The sequence below is a fragment of the Mycetomoellerius zeteki genome, unplaced genomic scaffold, assembly GCF_001594055.1.
Source record: "Mycetomoellerius zeteki isolate Tzet28-1 unplaced genomic scaffold, Tzet1.0 scaffold332, whole genome shotgun sequence".
Taxonomy (NCBI): Eukaryota; Metazoa; Arthropoda; class Insecta; order Hymenoptera; family Formicidae; genus Mycetomoellerius; species Mycetomoellerius zeteki.
In genome coordinates, this window is record NW_017257319.1 from 575,181 (window position 1) to 595,419 (window position 20,239).

Below are 20,239 nucleotides of genomic sequence, written 5' to 3' on the forward strand. Positions count from 1 at the left end.
CCACCACACATACGCGCGCGATTTTGACCACGAGATGGAAGCCAGTGGAACGTGCTACGTTCTGGAATAATAGTTAGAGACCAATGCTTTTGTTGCGGAGCTAACGGGGGCGACGGAAAACGTGCAACCTCGACTATCAAGTGAAGCTTGTTGAAACACAAATTGAAACTCGAAGCACAAACCTGGACGCAATAATCCATGGGAAAAAGCGAAATGTTCAATTTGTACGGTAGCGCATACGGCAGAGTAACACGGTCCAAAACTCTAAAGAGTCTAAAATGTATATATAGGATTTTATTAACGCCCTAGTAATATTACTTATATATTTAATACTTTACATTATAAAAATTTTCAAAATATATTTTTATAAACTATAATATAGAGTAGACAGGATTTTTTTAAAGAACTTCATAATGAAAAAGCGTAGGTAATGTAGATTATGGAAAAAATACTTTTATGTTACTTTGTAAATCTTTCTTAAATCAACCAGGAAATGTTAGTTTCTTCTTTCGTTAGCATATAATATCCGCAGTATTTTAGAATTGCAGCGAATGTTGAAACTTGCAATAAATTTAGTTAATGTTTTTAATCTTCTGAGCATGAATAGCATTCCATTGTGTTCGTCGTTATGCACAGTGCAGCAAGATAAACTTCGTCTTGAGATTACCGTCGCGAGACATTGAGAATGGAGTTTAAGCCGGTCATGGTTCTTGGACTTAACACGAACCTGTGATGGAAACAAGAGCAAGTACCGGATTGCGAGTCGCATGGAGAAGACAGACCATGAATGCACGGATGAGTATTATATATTTGACGAGATGCCAATTACAACTATTGCTCTTGTGGGAACTTCCACATAAAATAACTGCTCACTATCGTGTGATATTTTAATTAATAATTATACGTTAACGAGATTTAGACGTTTATTAAGTTCGTTGATCTTTAGAAGGCGAGAGGTTATTTTTAAAATAGTTTTTCCTTGAATTAGTCAAATTTGTTATAATTTATATTTTATTGTATTCCTTCTTGAAATATGACATTGTTCCGGTGCTACTATAGTGACTCACACATTCTGTAAAGATTAAAAAGAAATTAAAGCATTTCTATTGTATTAAATAGTAAAATTACTGCTTTAGCAAAATATTGTGGCTAGATATATTAACTTTTTGAAGCTGACACCATTTGTAACACTGTTACTGACGCTTGGCTATGTACATATAAGACCCATTTAATTTATGTTAATTAAAGGGCACTAATTAATTTTGAGAAACCAAAATGACATAACTTATGCAGAAAAAAAACAAATATTAAGTATAATTTAATAAGAATAACTCAAATTTGTAGATGTGACATAAAGAAAATTGAATTATTTGATATTTTTAACAAAGAGATTTATATAATTAAGTAAGTCCAATAAAAATCTACCGTCAGCTCTAGAGGATTAAAATACAATATCTAGAAGCGCCGTAAAATGTTGAGAATCAAATATATAATTTAAAAGCTAGGTATTAAACAAAAAATTCTACATTTATAGAAAATCATACTTTGAATACTTTCACACGTGAATTCTAGGTCAGAATTCTGAGAAATGCATGAGTCGACAAACAAACAAAATTGATCGCAAAAAATAGACTGGGCAGACCATGCATTATGTACCTATAACTTTCTCCGTGTATGTACTCGTAAAGCCTTTTCTCTCCTCCGTCGAGTCGCCAACTCGTGTTCATTATGTGGATTTACCTACCCAACACCGGCAAAAATCTTAATTGAGCACCATATAAGGTCTTGGCTAATGAGACGGTTCGCTCGTGCCATCCGTGTATAGATGGTGAAAGGGAGCAGGACCAACAGGAAAGCCGAGGCAAAAGGTTGCCGAGGCAAGAAGGCCTTCCAGGGAGGTGGCCTTCTTGCCTCAAGGATCGCCGATAGTTTATCGCTGCTACAGTGGATTAAGCTCGTTACTTCGCCGTTATTAGGCAGCAAGCACTTCCGGATCATGAAAAAGAACGATGATAGTATCGGCAATACAATACGTATAGAAAAATATCCAGTAACGAATAGTGTACTATTAATAAAAAAAAAAGCGGTAATGACACAGTAATAGTAAATTGACGTTTTGTGTAAAGATAGACCGTACTGGTAGATGTAACGGATAAGATCATCAAGTAAAAGCCATGCGTATGATAATTGAAGGGAAAGTACTAAGCAGAGGAACGAGTCGCCGATTGGATGAAGACATCTTGTGTTGATTATCGATAGTTTCCCTAGAAACAGCAACGTGGGTTATTATTTTATGATTATCAAGGCATAAGAGAGGATTTTGCGAAAGTAACTATTACCATGAGTCTCTGTTTAGAGAGAAACTAGCGGTTCATTTGCCATCAACGATATTAGAATTTACCAGACAACGAGCTAGCAAGGCGATAAAAAGCGACATAATATAATGAATGCGTGTTGTTAAAGATACCATTAGTATTTCGACGTTACACTTATATTCATTAGCATACAATGAAAGATATTATTATAGTTTCTACGATAATAGACGTTCGCGAAATTTTAATATTGTACACGCCGTTTATATAGAATTCCTTCCTTCTCTTCCTTTTCTTCTTTTGTATTTTTTTAAATTTTGATCATTTTCGTACATTGAAATTGACAATTGATATTAATGTAAAATAATAAATAAATATAAGATCAAAGAAACGAGCATAAATAAAGAGATATTGGAATTAAAATAGTTTCACAAAAAATCGAAAAGTGAATTGTAAAAGATTGAAGACGTTTTGTACTCATAATTTTCTTCAATTTATAAATTAAAATAGAAAAAACACAAATTTTGTAAGTTATTAGTTTTATCATTTAAATTATTTCATTCTATATTTTAATGTCCGTTTTTTTAATTTTTTTGCTGTTTTAATTTTTAAATTATTATACTTTACCATCTTCCCTCTTTCTTACCTTTCTGTTTTTTTATCTTTATTGTTAAATTTTTATTTTTTAAACTGCCTTGAAACATTTATTATCTGATTATACTTTTAATAATGGTCTTCAATTGCTTCTTAATTTACTGATTTATATTCTCGAGAATGAGAAATTGGTTATTTACTTTTTAAAACAATTCGCAATCTATCTCCATCTTTCGTTATCACGATTTCCAAAGATGTGTTCGTTGCTATTTTTATGTTATTGCTATTTTTAATATTTATTATTCTGTTACATAATGTATATGTTCAGTTTTTGATGTGGTTTCTTGATGATTGTTATTTATTCTCATATGATACTTAATTCATATCCAATATTTTATAGTTTGTGTTTTAATGTGTCTTTTTCTATTCCTTTCTATTATATTTATGTTTTTCTAATTTTTAATTTATGAATTGAAGTAGATTCTGTGAATATGAAATATTCTATGAGTTTTCTTTTACAATTTACTTTTTATCGATTTTAAATGAATAAATTAATTTAATTTTAATATTTTTGTTTATGTTTGTTTCTTTGGTCATATTGACCTTATATTATTTATTGCTTTGTATGTAACGAGCTTGTATTTCTTTATATATTTTAACATTCATATAAATATCAGTTAACAAGTTTTATATCTTAAGTTTTCCAGCTATAATAAAGAAGGTAAATAAGAATATAAAGAGAGAAAAGATAACTATTTAAAGAACAGTTCTTTTTTCTGTTCCTTCTCAATTGTTGTTGTTATCGTAGTTGAATAGCGAGCGATTCCGTTATCTTGCAATAATTGTGCAATTCAACAACTTGAAGTCGGAAATGTAATTAGGAAAAAGGTTCCTGACTTTGCGAGAAAGTATCCAAATAAGCGGAATAAAACGCAGCGCGTAAAACAATAGGGCGGTACTAAATGAGGGGGGCGGGAAGAAGGGAGTTAAGAAAATGCTGTTAGAAACTTCTTGGAGATCACCGATATAACTTTGTCAAGGATGAAGTAAAATCATTATTCTGCCATTGTGGTGGACGCGTTTCGTGGGAAACGCCGATTCGCGAATTTTCCGCAGGGCGGAAATTATGCTTCTCTCGGCAGGACAGCGGCTACAATCAGGATATTGTTCGTTTTCGCGAATGTATGCCGGGAACGAAAATGCGGAACGGAAAATTTTGCATCTCCCCGTTATTATGATTGCAAAGCACGATTTTCCACGTGAATTCCCAAGCTTCGTCGCAAGTATCGCGACAAACTATAAAAGGATTCTCTTTTTCATGTCTCATTTTTCGGCGTGATAAAAAAAGCTCATTTTCCCTGAGCTTTTTCGAACAATTTCATCTCATGTATATTGTACTTGGTAAATCTTTGGGATACCTTGTGTATGCTATTTAAATATCGCGATATGAATAAGAAAGAACAGCTAAAATATACAATATGAAAAATTTTAGACATTCGAGAAGTCCCTATATCGATGGGTTTGAAGCAACTTGAAGGATACATAAAATAATAGCGTGTGCTTACTGAGCGAAGAAAGAAACGCGTACACAGGCACGATCCTTCGCAAAAGGAAACGGTCGTTTTATACCGTTCGTGATCCGAGACGTCCAAAGAGAGCGGGAGCATAAAAATGAAACAATAACAGCTAATACTATGCAAAGTACTTTCAACCTGTCGTGAAGCTCAATTTTATGCTTTAAATTAAATTATGCTATGAACTTATATGGCCGTTATTTCAGGAATGGAAGGCGCAAACAATATGATACAGCGTATCTATTTTTATGTTGTTGGTTACGTAACATATTGCCTCTCCACCTTTTATTATTAAAAGTTGAACGTTAAATTCTCCATGTAAAATAACTCTGTAGCTTGATCTTCCGTGAAACTTACGCTGAGAAGTTGAAAAATTCCGAAGAATTTGTTTGTCAACAGATAACAATGGAATATTCTATGTTCGTTTAAAGTTCGTTTAATTTTTAATTGTTTACAACAACAAATGAAATAGAAGTGCACTGTAATCTATTATAATATAATGTCCTAATGTATTATTTCCGCATATAAAACAGCAATGTCATAAACTAGGAGAGCTTTAAATCGCTTAAAATTTTACCCGTTTTTACTGCGAATATCCCAGTCCTTGTATTCATAATATACTCGTACAGCTAAAGAATTAATGTTAAACAAAGATGAAATTATTCCCTTACTTCAAAAGTGACACGACTCAAAAATAATGATTTTCGAGTTATTACCAAGAATGAGTTAGATAAAGATTACTTTATCAATTATCAAAAGTAAATTAATTTAACTTCACAATCCGTTCGCCAAATAATATTATTATTCTTAAGATTAAAAAAAATCATAATGCCTTTTATAGTAATGATACTTTGAGGTTTACCGTTTTTGTAAATAAAAAGGAGTTTTCTATACATTAAAGTTTGAAGAAGAAATTGTTTTATTTTGAATTTAATTATTTTATTGATAAAGGTAAATAGGTAGAAAAAAAAACAGTTGGTGATAGTTTAATTATATTACTTTTGATAAATTATTCCGGATTTTTCATAATTTTTTAAGATAATAAAATTACAATTTAAAAAGAGTGATTTTTTAAGAGTTTTAAAATGAAAATAACAAAAATGACATTTGATCATTCTAAAAACATATTCTTTTTGATATTATTTGATTCAATATTAATTATAATCAATTTTTTAGTTGGTTACTTTTGAAGTAAAGGAACGAAATTATTACGAATATGTTCATGTCAAGTAGCAATTAAAAAATACCGTACGCTTATTAAATACGCTACTCATAAGGGAACCTCTCGAGGTGTAAAATTCTGATTTTAATGAAACTTTGTGGACTTGTAGCTTACATAAAGAGATGAATTTAGAAAATATCAGTTGGTGCGGAAAAATGATTTGAAGGAGTGAAATTACTCCTTACGTGTACAGCAGTTTTCAGCTTTTTCCGTTATATCTCGAAAACTATTCGAGATATAAAAAAATGTTTTATACAAAAGTTTTACAACAAAATTAGCTGTATTCATTCTTGTTTTTAGAATAATCATTTACCAATTTTTTTTCAAAATTTTCGAAAAAAAATTGTTAAATAATTATTCTAAAAATATCATTGGCATGAATAAATAGAGATAATTTTATTGTAAAACTTTTGTATAAAACATTTTTTTATATCTCGAATAGTTTTATAGCGGAAAAAGCTAAAAATCGCTTCACACCTGAGGCCTGATTTCACCCTTCAAACTCTATGTTGGCAACAATTTTCAGAACTTTTTAAAAAAATTATTATTTTTAAAAATATTTATGATAGATAGAGGTAATTTTATTATAAAGTTACTTGTAAGTAAATGTCTATCCTAAGAAAATGATAAAATGCTATCATTTCCACACTACCTATCATAGCGTGGTGCGTTTTTTTTATAGTAGTTTCTCCAGTAGGCCTATTCCATTCTAATTTTTTTATGCACGAATTATTCCAAATGCCGTCATTCCTCCCTACTTTGGAACTACTTTGGAACATTTAAAAAAGTGTGTTAAAAAAGATATTATTATTATTACATAAAAATATATTCGCGCAAGTAATATTTAAAAAATGGTTATCAAAATATTGTAAAATTACAACATCCTTCTTCTCATTTTCTTCAATGTGTCATTAATTTAATAATGCAGTTAAATGATTTAACTCAAGAAGATGTTTTATATAATTTGACTCTAATTTATTTACTTACATACGTTAATATGAACGTTACTTATGTTGAAATTAACTACAGAAATGGATTGATTAACATTTTGATACACATGGAAGTAAAAAGTAAATAAAATGTTATTTAACTCAAAAAACAGGATTGCCATTGCTCCTTTGACATCTAACAGTGATGAGTTACGGTACCATATATTTCCTGTAATGTATAAGCACATTTTTCGTTATAAAGAGCAATGAATGTATTTATTATAAATTTTAAAAGTACTTGTACATCTCGTTAATATAATACTAACATGATCATATTATATGACAAAATGTTCGCAATTACGATATTCTTCAAAAAAATGCTGCATGCAAAAATATTTCTTGCACCAGGAACATCTTATTACAGCAGGTGCACCACATGTGGAGCAGCAAGGTATTTCTTGAATATCCTTTCCGTTGAAACAAAAATCTATTGGAGTTTCGAATTGTGGCGGCCGTTCTTCAATGTATCTACTCTTATACCAGGCATATTTAAAAAGATTATGAAATCGCGGAGAAGATAGTTATATATGCGTTAAAGATTGTAATTTAATGATATTATTTCTCAAATGTAAATTAATACCATAATTTAATAAAATAACGCGATTACTGAATGTTCTCACAAAGTTTTTCCATAGTCTAAATCCATAAACGTCAAGACATTGAATCATTCCCGTAGTTTTCTTTGGTATAGTTAAAATTCGTACATCTTTATCTTTTTTTGGCATAAATTCTTGCAGACTTGCAGGACAATGTTCGCTCCAAGAGTCTAATAACAGCATACTAAAACTTCCAATAACAGGTATAAATACATTTGTAAACTAAGACTGAAAGTGTTGTGTAGTTAATTTGCCCGATTTTCATGCTGCAATGTAAACATTTGCAGGTCTAAATAAATTTTCTTCTACGCGTGGTCCAAAATTTCCACTCGCTTCTTTCAGTATCAAATAGAGAGGTGATTTCAATTGTCTGCTTGCAGAAATTATGGGCATAATCCCGTGTAACTATGTGTAGTTACCGATAGTGATTGAACTGTATTTTCAACTGTTTTAGCACCTTGCATGGTCAGTGTTCTGCCTGAATGTAATTCCAAATTGAATCCATTTTCATCTGCATTATATATATTCTCTCTAGTTCAAAAAGATTTATATTAGATTTTTTACGGTAGCTATGAATTCCTGACATGCAATTTGTAATTGCTCTTTATCTCTTGACGCAGAACGACTTACAAATTTTGTTATTTTTCTTGACACAATTCTATGTTTTCTTTTAAAATTTAATATCCATGTTGCACTAGCTTTAAATGAAGGAAAATCGATTTGTGCCTTGGCTTCTAGGGCCCATCGTCGTAAATCCATATCATGAATAATTCTTTTTTCGTCATCAGCTTCTTTAAAATTTTGTAAGACATATATATATACGGAAATATATAACATCTTTTCTTTAAGGGTACCTCCTTTTTGTATGTAATGTTCCCATCGATATAGTTGCCGCAAAGACTTCACCTTTTTAAAATGTTCTTTTACCGATGAAAAGGAATACCATCCCTTTTTTGCACTTTTCCAAGAATATCGTAATTGCGAACATTTTGTTATATAGTAATCATGTTAGTATTAATAACGAGATTTACAAGTAGTTTTAAAATTTATAATAAATACATTCATTGCTCTTTATAACGAAAAATGTGCTTATACATTACAGGAAATATATGGTACCGTAACTCATCACTGTTAGATGTCAAAGGAACACAATGGCAATTCTGTTTCTTGAGTTAAATAACATTTTATTATCTCTTTTTTTACTTCCATGTGTATCAAAATGTTAATCAATCCCACATTTCTGTAGTTAATTTCAACATAAGCAACGTTTATATTAACGTATGTAAGTAAATAAATTAGAGTCAAATTAAAACATCTTCTTGAGTTAAATTATTTAACTGCATTATTAAATTAATGACACATTGAAGAAAATGAGAAGAAGGATGTTGTAATTTTATAATATTTTGATAACCATTTTTTAAATATTACTCGCGCGAATATATTTTTATGTAATAATAATAATATATCTTTTTTAACACATTTTTTAAATGTTCCAAAGTAGTCAAGGGAGGAATGACGGGATTTGGAATAATTCGTGCATAAAAAAATTAGAGTGGAATAGGCCTACTGGAGAAACTACTATAAAAAAAGCGCACCATGCTATCTACCTCATGATAGGTAGTATGGAAATGATAGCATTTTGTCATTTTCTTAGGATAGACTTTACTTACAAGTAGCTTTATAATAAAATTACCTCTATCTATTATAAATATTTTTAAAAATAATAATTTTTTTAAAAAGTTCTGAAAATTGTTGCCAACATAGAGTTTGAAGGGTGAAATCAGGCCTCAGGTGTGAAGCGATTTTTAGCTTTTTCCGCTATAAAACTATTCGAGATATAAAAAAATGTTTTATACAAAAGTTTTACAATAAAATTATCTCTATTTATTCATGCCAATGATATTTTTTGAATAATTATTTAACAATTTTTTGTCGAAAATTTTGAAAAAAAATTGGTAAATGATTATTCTAAAAACAAGAATGAATACAGCTAATTTTGTTGTAAAACTTTTGTATAAAACATTTTTTTATATCTCGAATAGTTTTCAAGATATAATGGAAAAAGCTGAAAACTGCTGTACATGTAAGGGATGATTTCACCCCTTCAAATTGTTTTTCCGCACCAACTGATATTTCCTAAATTCATCTCTTTACGTAAGCTACAAGTTCACAAAATTTCATTAAAATCAGAATTTGACACCTCGAGAGGTTCCCTTGTCAGTGATGCGATGAGCTGGAAATACGTCAAGTAATGTTATCTGCGAACCATAAAAAAAGATCGTTGAAACTTTATCAAGCTATTACGAAAGCATTCTTGAAAAACGGCATCGAGATAATTAACGGTAAGAAACAAGCTCGTCTCGCGAGTGACGTTTTCCCTTTCGTTGCGATTGCACGCCTCACCGAAAGGAGAGACGACAGACAGCAGCGCAAGAAACGCCGGTTCACCGTGGCTCGTTTCGTCCGCGGGCGACGAGGGAACCGCGCAATTATAAAGACATTAAACTTGACGAGCTCGTAGTGCCCACCGTACCTCATTGAATCTTTACCACCGCTGAAGATTGCCGTGCCTGCAAAAAACGGGCGCGATGTAGAATTCCAAGTCCGCCTTACGAGCAATTCGCTCCGGATAACTCGAGGCGGTTCGTCTCCGAGTGTCTCGTATAACCGGCGACCGGGTTTCAACAGGAAAGACGAAACGGGAAATTTTATAGGAATACCGTTTGTGCTGGACGAAGTGACGACGCGCATCAAGCAAATTTATCGACCTGAAAGTGCATCCTGCCATTAAACTTCCAATAAATGTTCTTTATGTTAGACACGTCGCTTTGTGAGATACGACTGAGAGAATTCAATGACTGCTTTTATCAATGCGAAACAGCAGTAATCGCATTTAATTGCAATACATTTTTTCTTGTTATTTGAAATAGACAAAATAACAATACAAAATGTTTCGTTTACATAAAATTCTTTTTTCTCACATTTATTATGTTTTGAATAATTGACAATATCTTGTAACCGATAGTGAAATCTGAAGAACTCGGGACGAAGTTTACTTCTCGAAAGCACGTGACGAAGCTTGTTAGAGTTACGATGGGAAGTAAACGGAGATCCTCGAAGCTGGATGGTGAGCACCTTGTTAAAACGTGTCCACGTTGAAGAATAATGACCTTTTTGATTGCGAATCTTAAAATTGTTCGACATATACGAAAATTACTCTGTCTTTACACACATTATACTATTAAGCACTGTATACAAGTACTCATGGACGAGAGAATACAAGACCGATTAGTCGGTCTTATGGCAAGTCAAAAGACTAATAATTCCAATAAATCAAATTAAGTACAAGTTTTGAACATCTTTTAACTTGTCAAATTATGTTGCACTAGCATTATATCCGTATCAAACTAGAAATTAGAATTGAAATTAGATTGGAGCCAATTGAACGAACTAGAAGAAAGAAAACAAATATTAAGTTTAGTGAACTTTGCTTTCATTAATCAAATTCTAATCTAATCTCAATCTTAATATTTAATATACCATATATAAAAAAATAACACGAAAAAAACTGAACTAATAATAAATTTAAAAAATTCGCGCGATTTGAAAAAAATATTATTAGGCTTTGACCGAATAAGGCGTTTTATTTGTGTTGAACATCTCGATCATTTTCAATAGGCCTGAGAAAGCACTCACTTCTTTGTTGTTCTTCTTTCAATATATCTTTAGGACAGCGATCATGCGATCCCTGCATAATTTTCTATAGTCCGTACACCATTCATCTTCTCTCGATAATAAACACCCCAAATAGCGTTTTGCGGTCTACGCAGTACCTTTCCAACCGACGAGCTTGTCTTTTTCCTTTCACGACTTATTGTTCTCTCGCATAAATTAGCCACGAGCACCACGATCAAGGCACGTCGGAAACTTAGAAAGTAATGCAGTCTTGCCTGAAGCATTTGGATCCGATGCATCCAGGAGATGTTAAACTGGTTCGGAGCAAGTCCGAGGCGTCAAGCTCTGTTCCGGAGATTCCGCTGCCGCGATACGTCATTCCCGCGGCTGCTAAATCGAAAACGTAGACCGGCGGCACTCGTTCCGAAAAAAAAATCGACAGCCCTAAAAACTCGACCGCTTATTTTGATTGCGACTTCAATCAAGTGGTTTATTCAATGTGCGTTTTATTACCTTCGTACAGTTCAAGTGAAAAGTAATTAGGACTACCCGATTGGACTATCAATTATTAATTATTACATCACTTTCCAGATAAACTTTTGAGAATCCTTTTCGCAATTCTTAATTCGTCGATCAATAGATGATGTTTGAATATATTCACATTTGAAAATTTATTTATTTATTTACTTGAGCAAGTACAGCCACAGGCCAACAATGAATTAAAATTAGAATCTACAATGAATCAAAATACGACAATGAAAATCACCGTTCATAAAATTTAAACAAAATCTGTTAACAGATCTATCAATTAATGTTTTTGCTTTGCATAACAAAAATTTGTTTTTGTAACTACACTTGCCAAAATATCACCTTTTCCTCCATTAACCCTGTTATTGTATTATATGGTACATATTAGCTGCGCTAATAAATAATACGTTTAATTCACGACAATCAATCATTTCATTTTATTATAAATCTTATAAAGTAAACAAGCAAACGTCTTACTTTTATAATGTAATGTCGGTTGTCGCGTCTAATGACGTTAATTTACTATTTGCTGACACAAGTAATGCAAGCGAATTGGCGTTCATGGGATGTCCATGTAAGTTTCTTTGCATTCGTTTATTGCATACCGTTGGACGGAACACGGTAGATTGTACGCGAGATGTGCACGGGAAAGTCTTATGCAATTAAGATCGAACGGATGGATGGAGCTGTGATTCGAGAGAGTGCAGCGGCGTGCAAGTAGTAGTATTACGGTGATTAGTGACGGTTGTTGTCGAGTGATTTAACGTTTCTTTTGCACTGCAGACGGCGAGTCTCTCTCGAAGCACAGGTGATTTATCACATTGACAAAGATACGAAATAATCAATCGATAATGTGTGAAAATAATAAGAGGATTATGGTTGTAATAATGTCGTAAGAGAACGATTAAAAAGCGCAGTTCATAGCCGCGCCGTTTCGGGGGGAAAATCGCGCAATTAAGGCTGAACTAATGATTCGGGAAGTGGTACGGGTTAAGTGGAATTATCTGGTGATTAGCGACGGTTATTACGGGTGATTTAGTCCTCATCTTTATTTGAATAGATGAATCGCCCGCGTTAAAAGCGTATTACGCGTTTAATCAGATAGAGTGGAGTATGTAAATAAAGAACTTTCTCTTTGAATGTAAATAATCAAAATAGATCTTTGTTTAATTAAAATTATATGCACTGAAAGAAAAGTGTTTAGGGTGTGTATAATACTATAATTATATGTAACTATAATTACATGATAAAATAATTAAACATACGAGTTCCATTTTTATAATTATTAAATATAAATAATTATATTTATTTATTATATTATATTAATTGTTAATAAAATTATATTAATTGCTATTATTATAGCAATAATAGTTATAAAAATGGAGTTTCTAATAATAATAATTATTTTACTACGCAATTATAGTCACAAATACTAAACACTTCTTTCAGTGTCACAAGTCATATAGCATCTTTTGTCACATTGATGAACGAAGAAAGGCGATTTCTTGAGTTCGTGGGGAAGAAAATAATTCGTCTTGTGCTCGAGACGAGCACTTATGCAATTAACATCGTGATTTGAATCTATATACACAAGAGGCCTTATTGGCAAATGTCACTTGTAAAAGGACTTTAAGGACTGACGATTAGATTGAATAAAAGATAATTCAATTTCTCCGATTAGACACCTTGCGGAAATAACAGTGTTAATACTCAGTCAACAGCAATTTACCGCTCAGAAAACTAATTGAAGTGCAAATGAAGATGTTTATGTCTACGACGTTTATATGTATGATGATTAAAAGCTTCACTTTCTAAATTTTTTTATAGGCACATCATAGAAAGTTTGACATTGAATAAAATTTGCATTTCAATGGAGTATACATACACGTTTTAAACGCGTAGAGAAATAAACCGACGATGAGAAGTGGCGGCATAATTTCCAGAGAAACCGCATGGCGGAACACCGCGGTTAGTAACGATCGGCAAAGCTCGTTACTGGTGTTTAACTATCATTTAGGCAGGATTAAAGATAATCCAGTCGGTGTCGTTGGAGATATAGCGAAAGCGCGAGCTACCACTTACGGTCGTCGCGGTAACTCCCGATTAAGGTCGATTTATTACCCCCGGCGAAGGGTACCCCTTCTGAAAGGGGGAATGTGAACGGAGATAGGGGAATATACCTCTCGGTAGGCTTATCGATGGGTGACTATTATAATTTCCGGAAATAAAGAGTTCTCCATTGAAGAACGGTTTATGAGAAGTGTAGCCTATATTATCTTTTTTTTAAGAATAAAAAGAATAGAAATCAAGTTTTCATGAAGTAATATTTCTTTAAAAGAAAGTAAAGTATACGGAAAGAACGATTTTGCTGAAGTATTTAAAAATTTAATTATACTGAGAAAAATGTTCCGATTGTTTAAACTAACAAAAAGGTCCAACAAGAATGACATTTTAGTAAGATCAAATAAAATTTTTAATAACTAGATAAACGAAAATTATGATAACTAGAAATTCTGTTTTGTCTCATCAAAATGCATTTCTTGTTGGACTCATTTGTTAGTTCAATCAAAACATTTTTCTCAGTGCAGATACAGATCTAAAAATAAATTTGTTGGACCATTAAAATAATTATAGTAATAGAACTCTTACACTGAAAAAATTTTTTGTTGAAAATGGGCAAATTAGAATTTTCTGATTAAATCTATTACTTTAGTTGAGATAACCAAATGTCCAATTATGATGATCGGAATTTTGATTGATATAATCAGTATCTTACTGGTTCATTCATTTTCAATTAGAATTTTTTCTCAGTGTAAGTGTGATGAGCTGCAAGCATGATGAAGTTTTGACATTCTAGTAACTAGCTTACTTATTCTGTATAATTATTTTGATAGTTCAATAAAATTATTTTCAGATATTTGTATTTAGCTAAATTTTTAGATATTTCAGCGAAACTCTTTTTTTCTGTGTAGTTTTTAAATTATTTCATAAATGACCAAAGAAAATGGGGTCTGAATCGCAACTTTATAGAGAAAGTTTATCGCTCCCTGTTGGGATCGGGGTGACTGTAAAATAATATCGTGGGACGACGCATGGATGCACAATTTGTCAAACTCGGTGCATGGGGGTGCAGACTGCATACGAAGGAGGCGTTTCGATGCTCTAGGTGTTCCAGGTATTCCTCGGAAGCAGCGGCGTGCGGCGTATTAAATAATCTGTAAACATAGCGTACATATTCTCTATATGTACGATGTACGCCACGATAAAACGAATTCTCGCGACGCGATATATTCCTGCTTTAGTTTATAAGTTCGTATTAACGCATGTTAAATTAGCTACACGTGTGGCCGAGTGTCCCCGATGAATAACGTCCTTCGTGGCGCGCGCGGGTTAAGCCGCTTTCAAAAATATGCCAGCACCTATAGCTCCAGTCGGCCTCGGGCAGCATCGTCGAGACTTTGTCGACCGACGACGATAATGTCGGAGGTGGTAGACTATGGTAAGGTCAAAGGCGAGCTCGAGAACTTCCCTTACCTGAAGGTTCAAAGGAGGAGGTCGGGCATTGTTAGTAGCGACTTATTGAGGGAGAGTGGATCCGGCGCCCAAGAGAGTCGCCAGCACGGTGAATTATCTCATATCGACATTACGGTTCATTGTAATCGGTTGCGGGATTATCGATTTTTCATTTATAACCCAAGAGAGGTGAGGGGCTTCCTGCATGTCGTTGAAGGTCAAAGCCGCGTATTTTTAGCGACCGCGCGCGTTCGGGAAGCATGAAATTTGTGGAAACGCGAAAATACGTTCTCGCTCACGCAATGGAACAAAAATAACATCGCATTACCGATTAATCCGCAAATTATATTTTAAATTAGTTTACAAAAATCTTAACAAAACTCCATTTAAAGTCTTCATAACATGATTAAAAAGTAACATATTGAAATTAAAAAATGCATTTTATGAAATACATGCAATACAGGCATGACTTCTGATCAGAATTTTAAGATAATGTTAATCTTTTTTACAAAAAATTTCAAATAATGCAGAAATCTCAATTTAATTTCAATTATTTTGAAAACTTAACGTACTGATGAAATTTGACTTGTGATATTATTTTTTTCAGCATCCAAAAATCTATAAAAAACATCTTGTTTGATTCAAAATAATTTTTGACTGTTATTACCGTAAAAATACATTATAAAATAAAAATAACAATTTATGCTGTAACAAGATGCTGTATGCGCTGCGTCTTTGGATCGGAATAATATTACCGCGATCAAGATTATTAGTGAACATTATTAGCGAACAATAGTTTATTTTATCGGATTAGTTCGCGTTGAATAGCGATTTTTAATTTACTCGCACAATTCCCACAGTTCGTTTTTTTGCTGGTCACGTAACTAACTGGCTTCCAACCAACAAAGACTGCCCTGAGCAATAATGTTGAAGCCGCTCAGTTAAGTCAAAGGAATGTTCGAACCTGTAGGTGAAGAGCGGCTCGACTTCAAGCAGCGTGCTCGAGCTACTTTGACGAAGTTGTTCTTAGGAAGTTCCAAAGAACGATGTTAACAACGAATAGCATAAATAAATTCTTTTGAAGTCCCTCGAAGAGTCCACCGTCATTTGACATTGGCAAATGATCGTTAAATAAGATGAAAGGATACTTTTAAGTCGACAGTATATATAACCAGAGCAAAGTGAATATTTCGGAGGAATGAAATTTAATCAGCTTCAAAAGTAGTTGCTAACAATAATTAATTGAATGTTCTCTGTTTGCTTATTTGTTATAAACAGAATCATGATTTGAAAGGAGAGAGTTAATTAAACTACACTTAGAGCTAATTGATGTTAGTAGGAAACCGTCCATTAGACAGTTAATATGAATTTTGTTTAATAACTTCACACTGCAGCTACCGCAGAAGTCATTTTCATATTGCCTGTATGCAGCTTCTCTCTGTGACCAACTTGGTTTAAATATTGCTCTCTGTGTGTAGATATAGGTATATCTATATTACTTTCTCTCTCTCTCTTTCATGTGCAGTCTCCGTATCTATACAAGTTTCTGATATCTGGTCCATTTTATTTCAGAAGTCTTATGGCTTATGCGCTCTGTATAAGATACAATCGAAATTGCGATAAAATCTAGAAAGAAGCGGAAGCTTATTGTATCTCATCTCTTGTCTTATTTTTCCACTTATTTTTACACGAGACAGCCCTTTTCCGAGACAATTTTGGCTCTATCTCATATAAATATGTATATATAATTCTATATAAATGAATTCTTGAATATAAAAAATGTTTTGTGTGCATCAATTTGAAATTTCACTTGCCTTATCTCTTCTTATAAGCGACAGACTATAAACGAGACATATTGTCAAGATGGTTGCGAGATGACTTTCGATAACCGACTGAAGTGTTAGACATGATATCGATTGCAAACAGTAGCTCATGATGTATCGCGATATTGCGAACGATCGCGCGCATAAAAGCACATCTAGCATCCCCGATAAGAAATACCTTTAAAAGCGATACCTCGTTTGTATCCGATACTCGACTCTGATATCTACACTTCTTCGTTTTTTCAGGAAGACATTCTCGTGACTATCTCTCGCTCGCAAACCGAGAAATTAATTAGTTGAATGATACCATCTTGTTGATAAATGTTCTCTCTTAAATCGATAAAATGGATGAAAAACATACGCGCGATTTCCTTGAGCGATAATGAAGTCAGAGTTAAACTCGTTATTTCCCGTCATTTTAGCGGAAAACATCCACTTGTGGGATGAAAGCAAAGCGGATTACGTAATTTATTTGCCATTTATTATCTAATGAATTAAGATCTCTACGAGAATTGACAGAATATGCATGAAACGGGATTATTACTGTAATCGATCCGACTATATTACTTCGCGTCAAACTCTGCAGTAATACTCCACATTGGTTTCTGGAAGTCGATTAATGTAATTCGGACGTGGCGATGATTAATGAATAATTATAATCAATCCTGGACGTAATAAACGTAGTACTGTATGTAAAGTCGAATAATGAAACGGAACAAATTAACTCGATCAATTAAACAAATTTAATTAATAACACATAATAAATAAGCGAATATTTTTCATATATCCATCTCAACGTTTCGATAAAACTGATATTTGCTGTAGGAATTATTTTGACCGTTGAACGCTGATATATGACTAAAGCTTACCACGAGGAGGATACATCGATTTTCAGAAGTTACGCCGCCGCATCCGAGCCAGCTACCGATGACAGCCAGTACACCTGCGACGATCAAGGCGTAGGCCAAAGTAGGATACGTCGACGTGGACATCAGTGACACGTAGCTGTGCTTCGCTGCCACCGTCCAGATACCGATGCCACCTACCACCAGTCCGGACAGCTGCAACACATGAACGAGAAATCCTCAATTTAATTTTACACAGGCATGCAATGAAACATCTGTCGCGATGTGACTTACGATTTATATGCAGTCTGTTAACGCACTCTACGCAAAGAAAAACATTATGCAACTATAAAGTTGATATTATAAACTATAGTTTATTCAATTATGTGTGTACATTAATTCTACAGATAAAACTTGTATACTTGTCACTTTCATATTTGCCACCACTATGCCTTTTTCTCTGGATGTAGTAAAGTGTTTCTCGATAACGCAATTGGTGCAAATAAGATTTCTCTAATTGATACGCCGGAATGAAAATTTTTATCATCGCTGATAAAAAAGGCTTCTCTCGAATTGACTTCTCTTATATTCAAACTTTGTCTTTTACAGGCAGCATTTCCCTATCCCTCTCTTTCCTTTCACAGAAATGAATTCTCTAATATGATGAAATGAATCTCTTAAAAGTTGACGAAATGAGACTAAATCTCATTGATCTTCCTCGAATTCCTCGGAAGAAACCCGAGATTGATTATACCCGTCCGTCATCTCGGTTGTCGTCGGCATCTTCGAGAAAATCTCTAGGATAATCGCTACCACCGATCATCGGGGAGAACACAGCTAACGGGAAGCGAGAGTCGTCGTTCATGTCCGTGGAGAACTTCCGATAGGATCGGTTTATGGACAGTGCGTTTCATTCAATTTCGTATCGTGCCCGCACCGACTTCACCGCGGGCGCAAAGTCGCTCCGATGAGTGCTCGGATATCGTCACCGCCCACGACAGCTGGTACGAGAGAGAGAGAGAGAGAGAGAGAGAGAGAGAGAGAATGAATAACGGATATTGGTCCGATAACTACACGCACCAATGCACGTAGGCATTGCGTATACGGGGTGTCCGTTAATTGGCGCCGCGAGCAGAAAGTAAACGCTTCCCGTTGACGCTGAATAACATTCCGAGATGTTTCCTGATGGTGAATTTTAATTTGAGACCAAAACTCAAGAGACGTTTAAAGAACAGTTAAAAAATCATTCAAGTTAACTGTCGCTTTCAGCTTCTAGCTTAATCTAGGAAAAAAAAAGAGTTAAAAGGATTATAGCAGAGTACTTAAACTATGTCGAGATTACTCTTCCAAGATAATTGTCTCTAATTTCCTTAGAATCGTTCTTTAAAAAGAAGTACTCTTTTGGAGCCGTTTCCATCCGTCTTATCCATAAGGTACATAGAGATTCTCGCGCGACTCTTTTTACTCGTACAGCGTTTTACGCGCGTAACGGAAGTGTCATCGTCAAACGTCACGCATCGCGTCCGATTAAATGCCGCGATTTATCCTGCGGTTCTTTTTGTCTCTCACACCGGACATCGTTTTTCTTGCAGCGCGATATTTTTTCCCCTCCCTCTCGTTTACAGTGACACACGGACACGCACAATGTTCCCTCGCGAGAGAACGGTCGCAGGTACTCCAGAATATACGAGCCATGCCGACGTAAATATCGGCCGACACGCGTGATATTTACGGTATCGGGGAAATGCGGTTCACGTAGGTCACCGTACACCGTCTGAAGAACAATGACCAACTTAGAGACTGGCTAGCATTCTCCAATCGCATAAATATGCGTTTCATAATTATGCATTGAAAAAATTATACATATATGAAAAAATTAGGGATGTGTGTGTGTGTGCACCGTGTGGATCGTAAAATTACCGAATACCGGATATCGGATATTCGGATAGAATGTAACATCGGATATCCGGTATCCGGTCGGATATCCGAGAAGGCAATTTCTTCAAGTCGGATATTCGACATTTTCCGGATATCCGACCGGATTCCGAGAAAATGTCTTCTTAAAAAAAAAAAGAAAACAATCTATAAAGGAAAAATTGGAATTTTACAATGTATGAGACAGTATAGCATTATGAATACACTGAAAAAAAGATTGGCTGCTGCAGCAAATTAGATGGTAAAATATGACATAGCATTTTTAATTGATTGTATAAAAATGCTATGCCATATTTTACCATCTAATTTGCTGCAGCAGCCAATCTTTTTTTTCAGTGTATGTATACTTATTTCTAGAACATTTGTATAATAAAGTATCAACAATTTAATAATAATCAAATTTCAACCGGGTATTTCCGGATACTGATGATATCCGATTATCCGGTGGCATAGTAAAAAAGTGCCGGATAACACCGGATATCGGATATTGTTCGGATATCCGATGCCTCCCTAGAAAAAATATTTTGATTAAACCAACCAAAGAGTTCAAGAATGGCACTTTGGTGAGATCAAATAGAATTTCTAGTTATCATAATCAGAGATTCTATTTGGTCTTGCCAAAATGCCAATCTC

At 33.8% G+C, this 20,239-nt stretch overlaps 1 protein-coding gene across 1 annotated transcript in view; it reads right to left on the reverse strand.

The window, feature by feature from the left end:
* The window catches only part of LOC108725260 (CD151 antigen), a 143,017-nt gene that overhangs the window by 11,407 nt on the left and 111,371 nt on the right, over positions 1-20,239 (reverse strand). Inside the window, exon 4 of the mRNA XM_018452171.1 lies at positions 17,696-17,887. Coding sequence (XP_018307673.1) covers positions 17,696-17,887 — 192 coding nt within the window. The remainder of the gene's footprint in view (positions 1-17,695; positions 17,888-20,239) is intronic.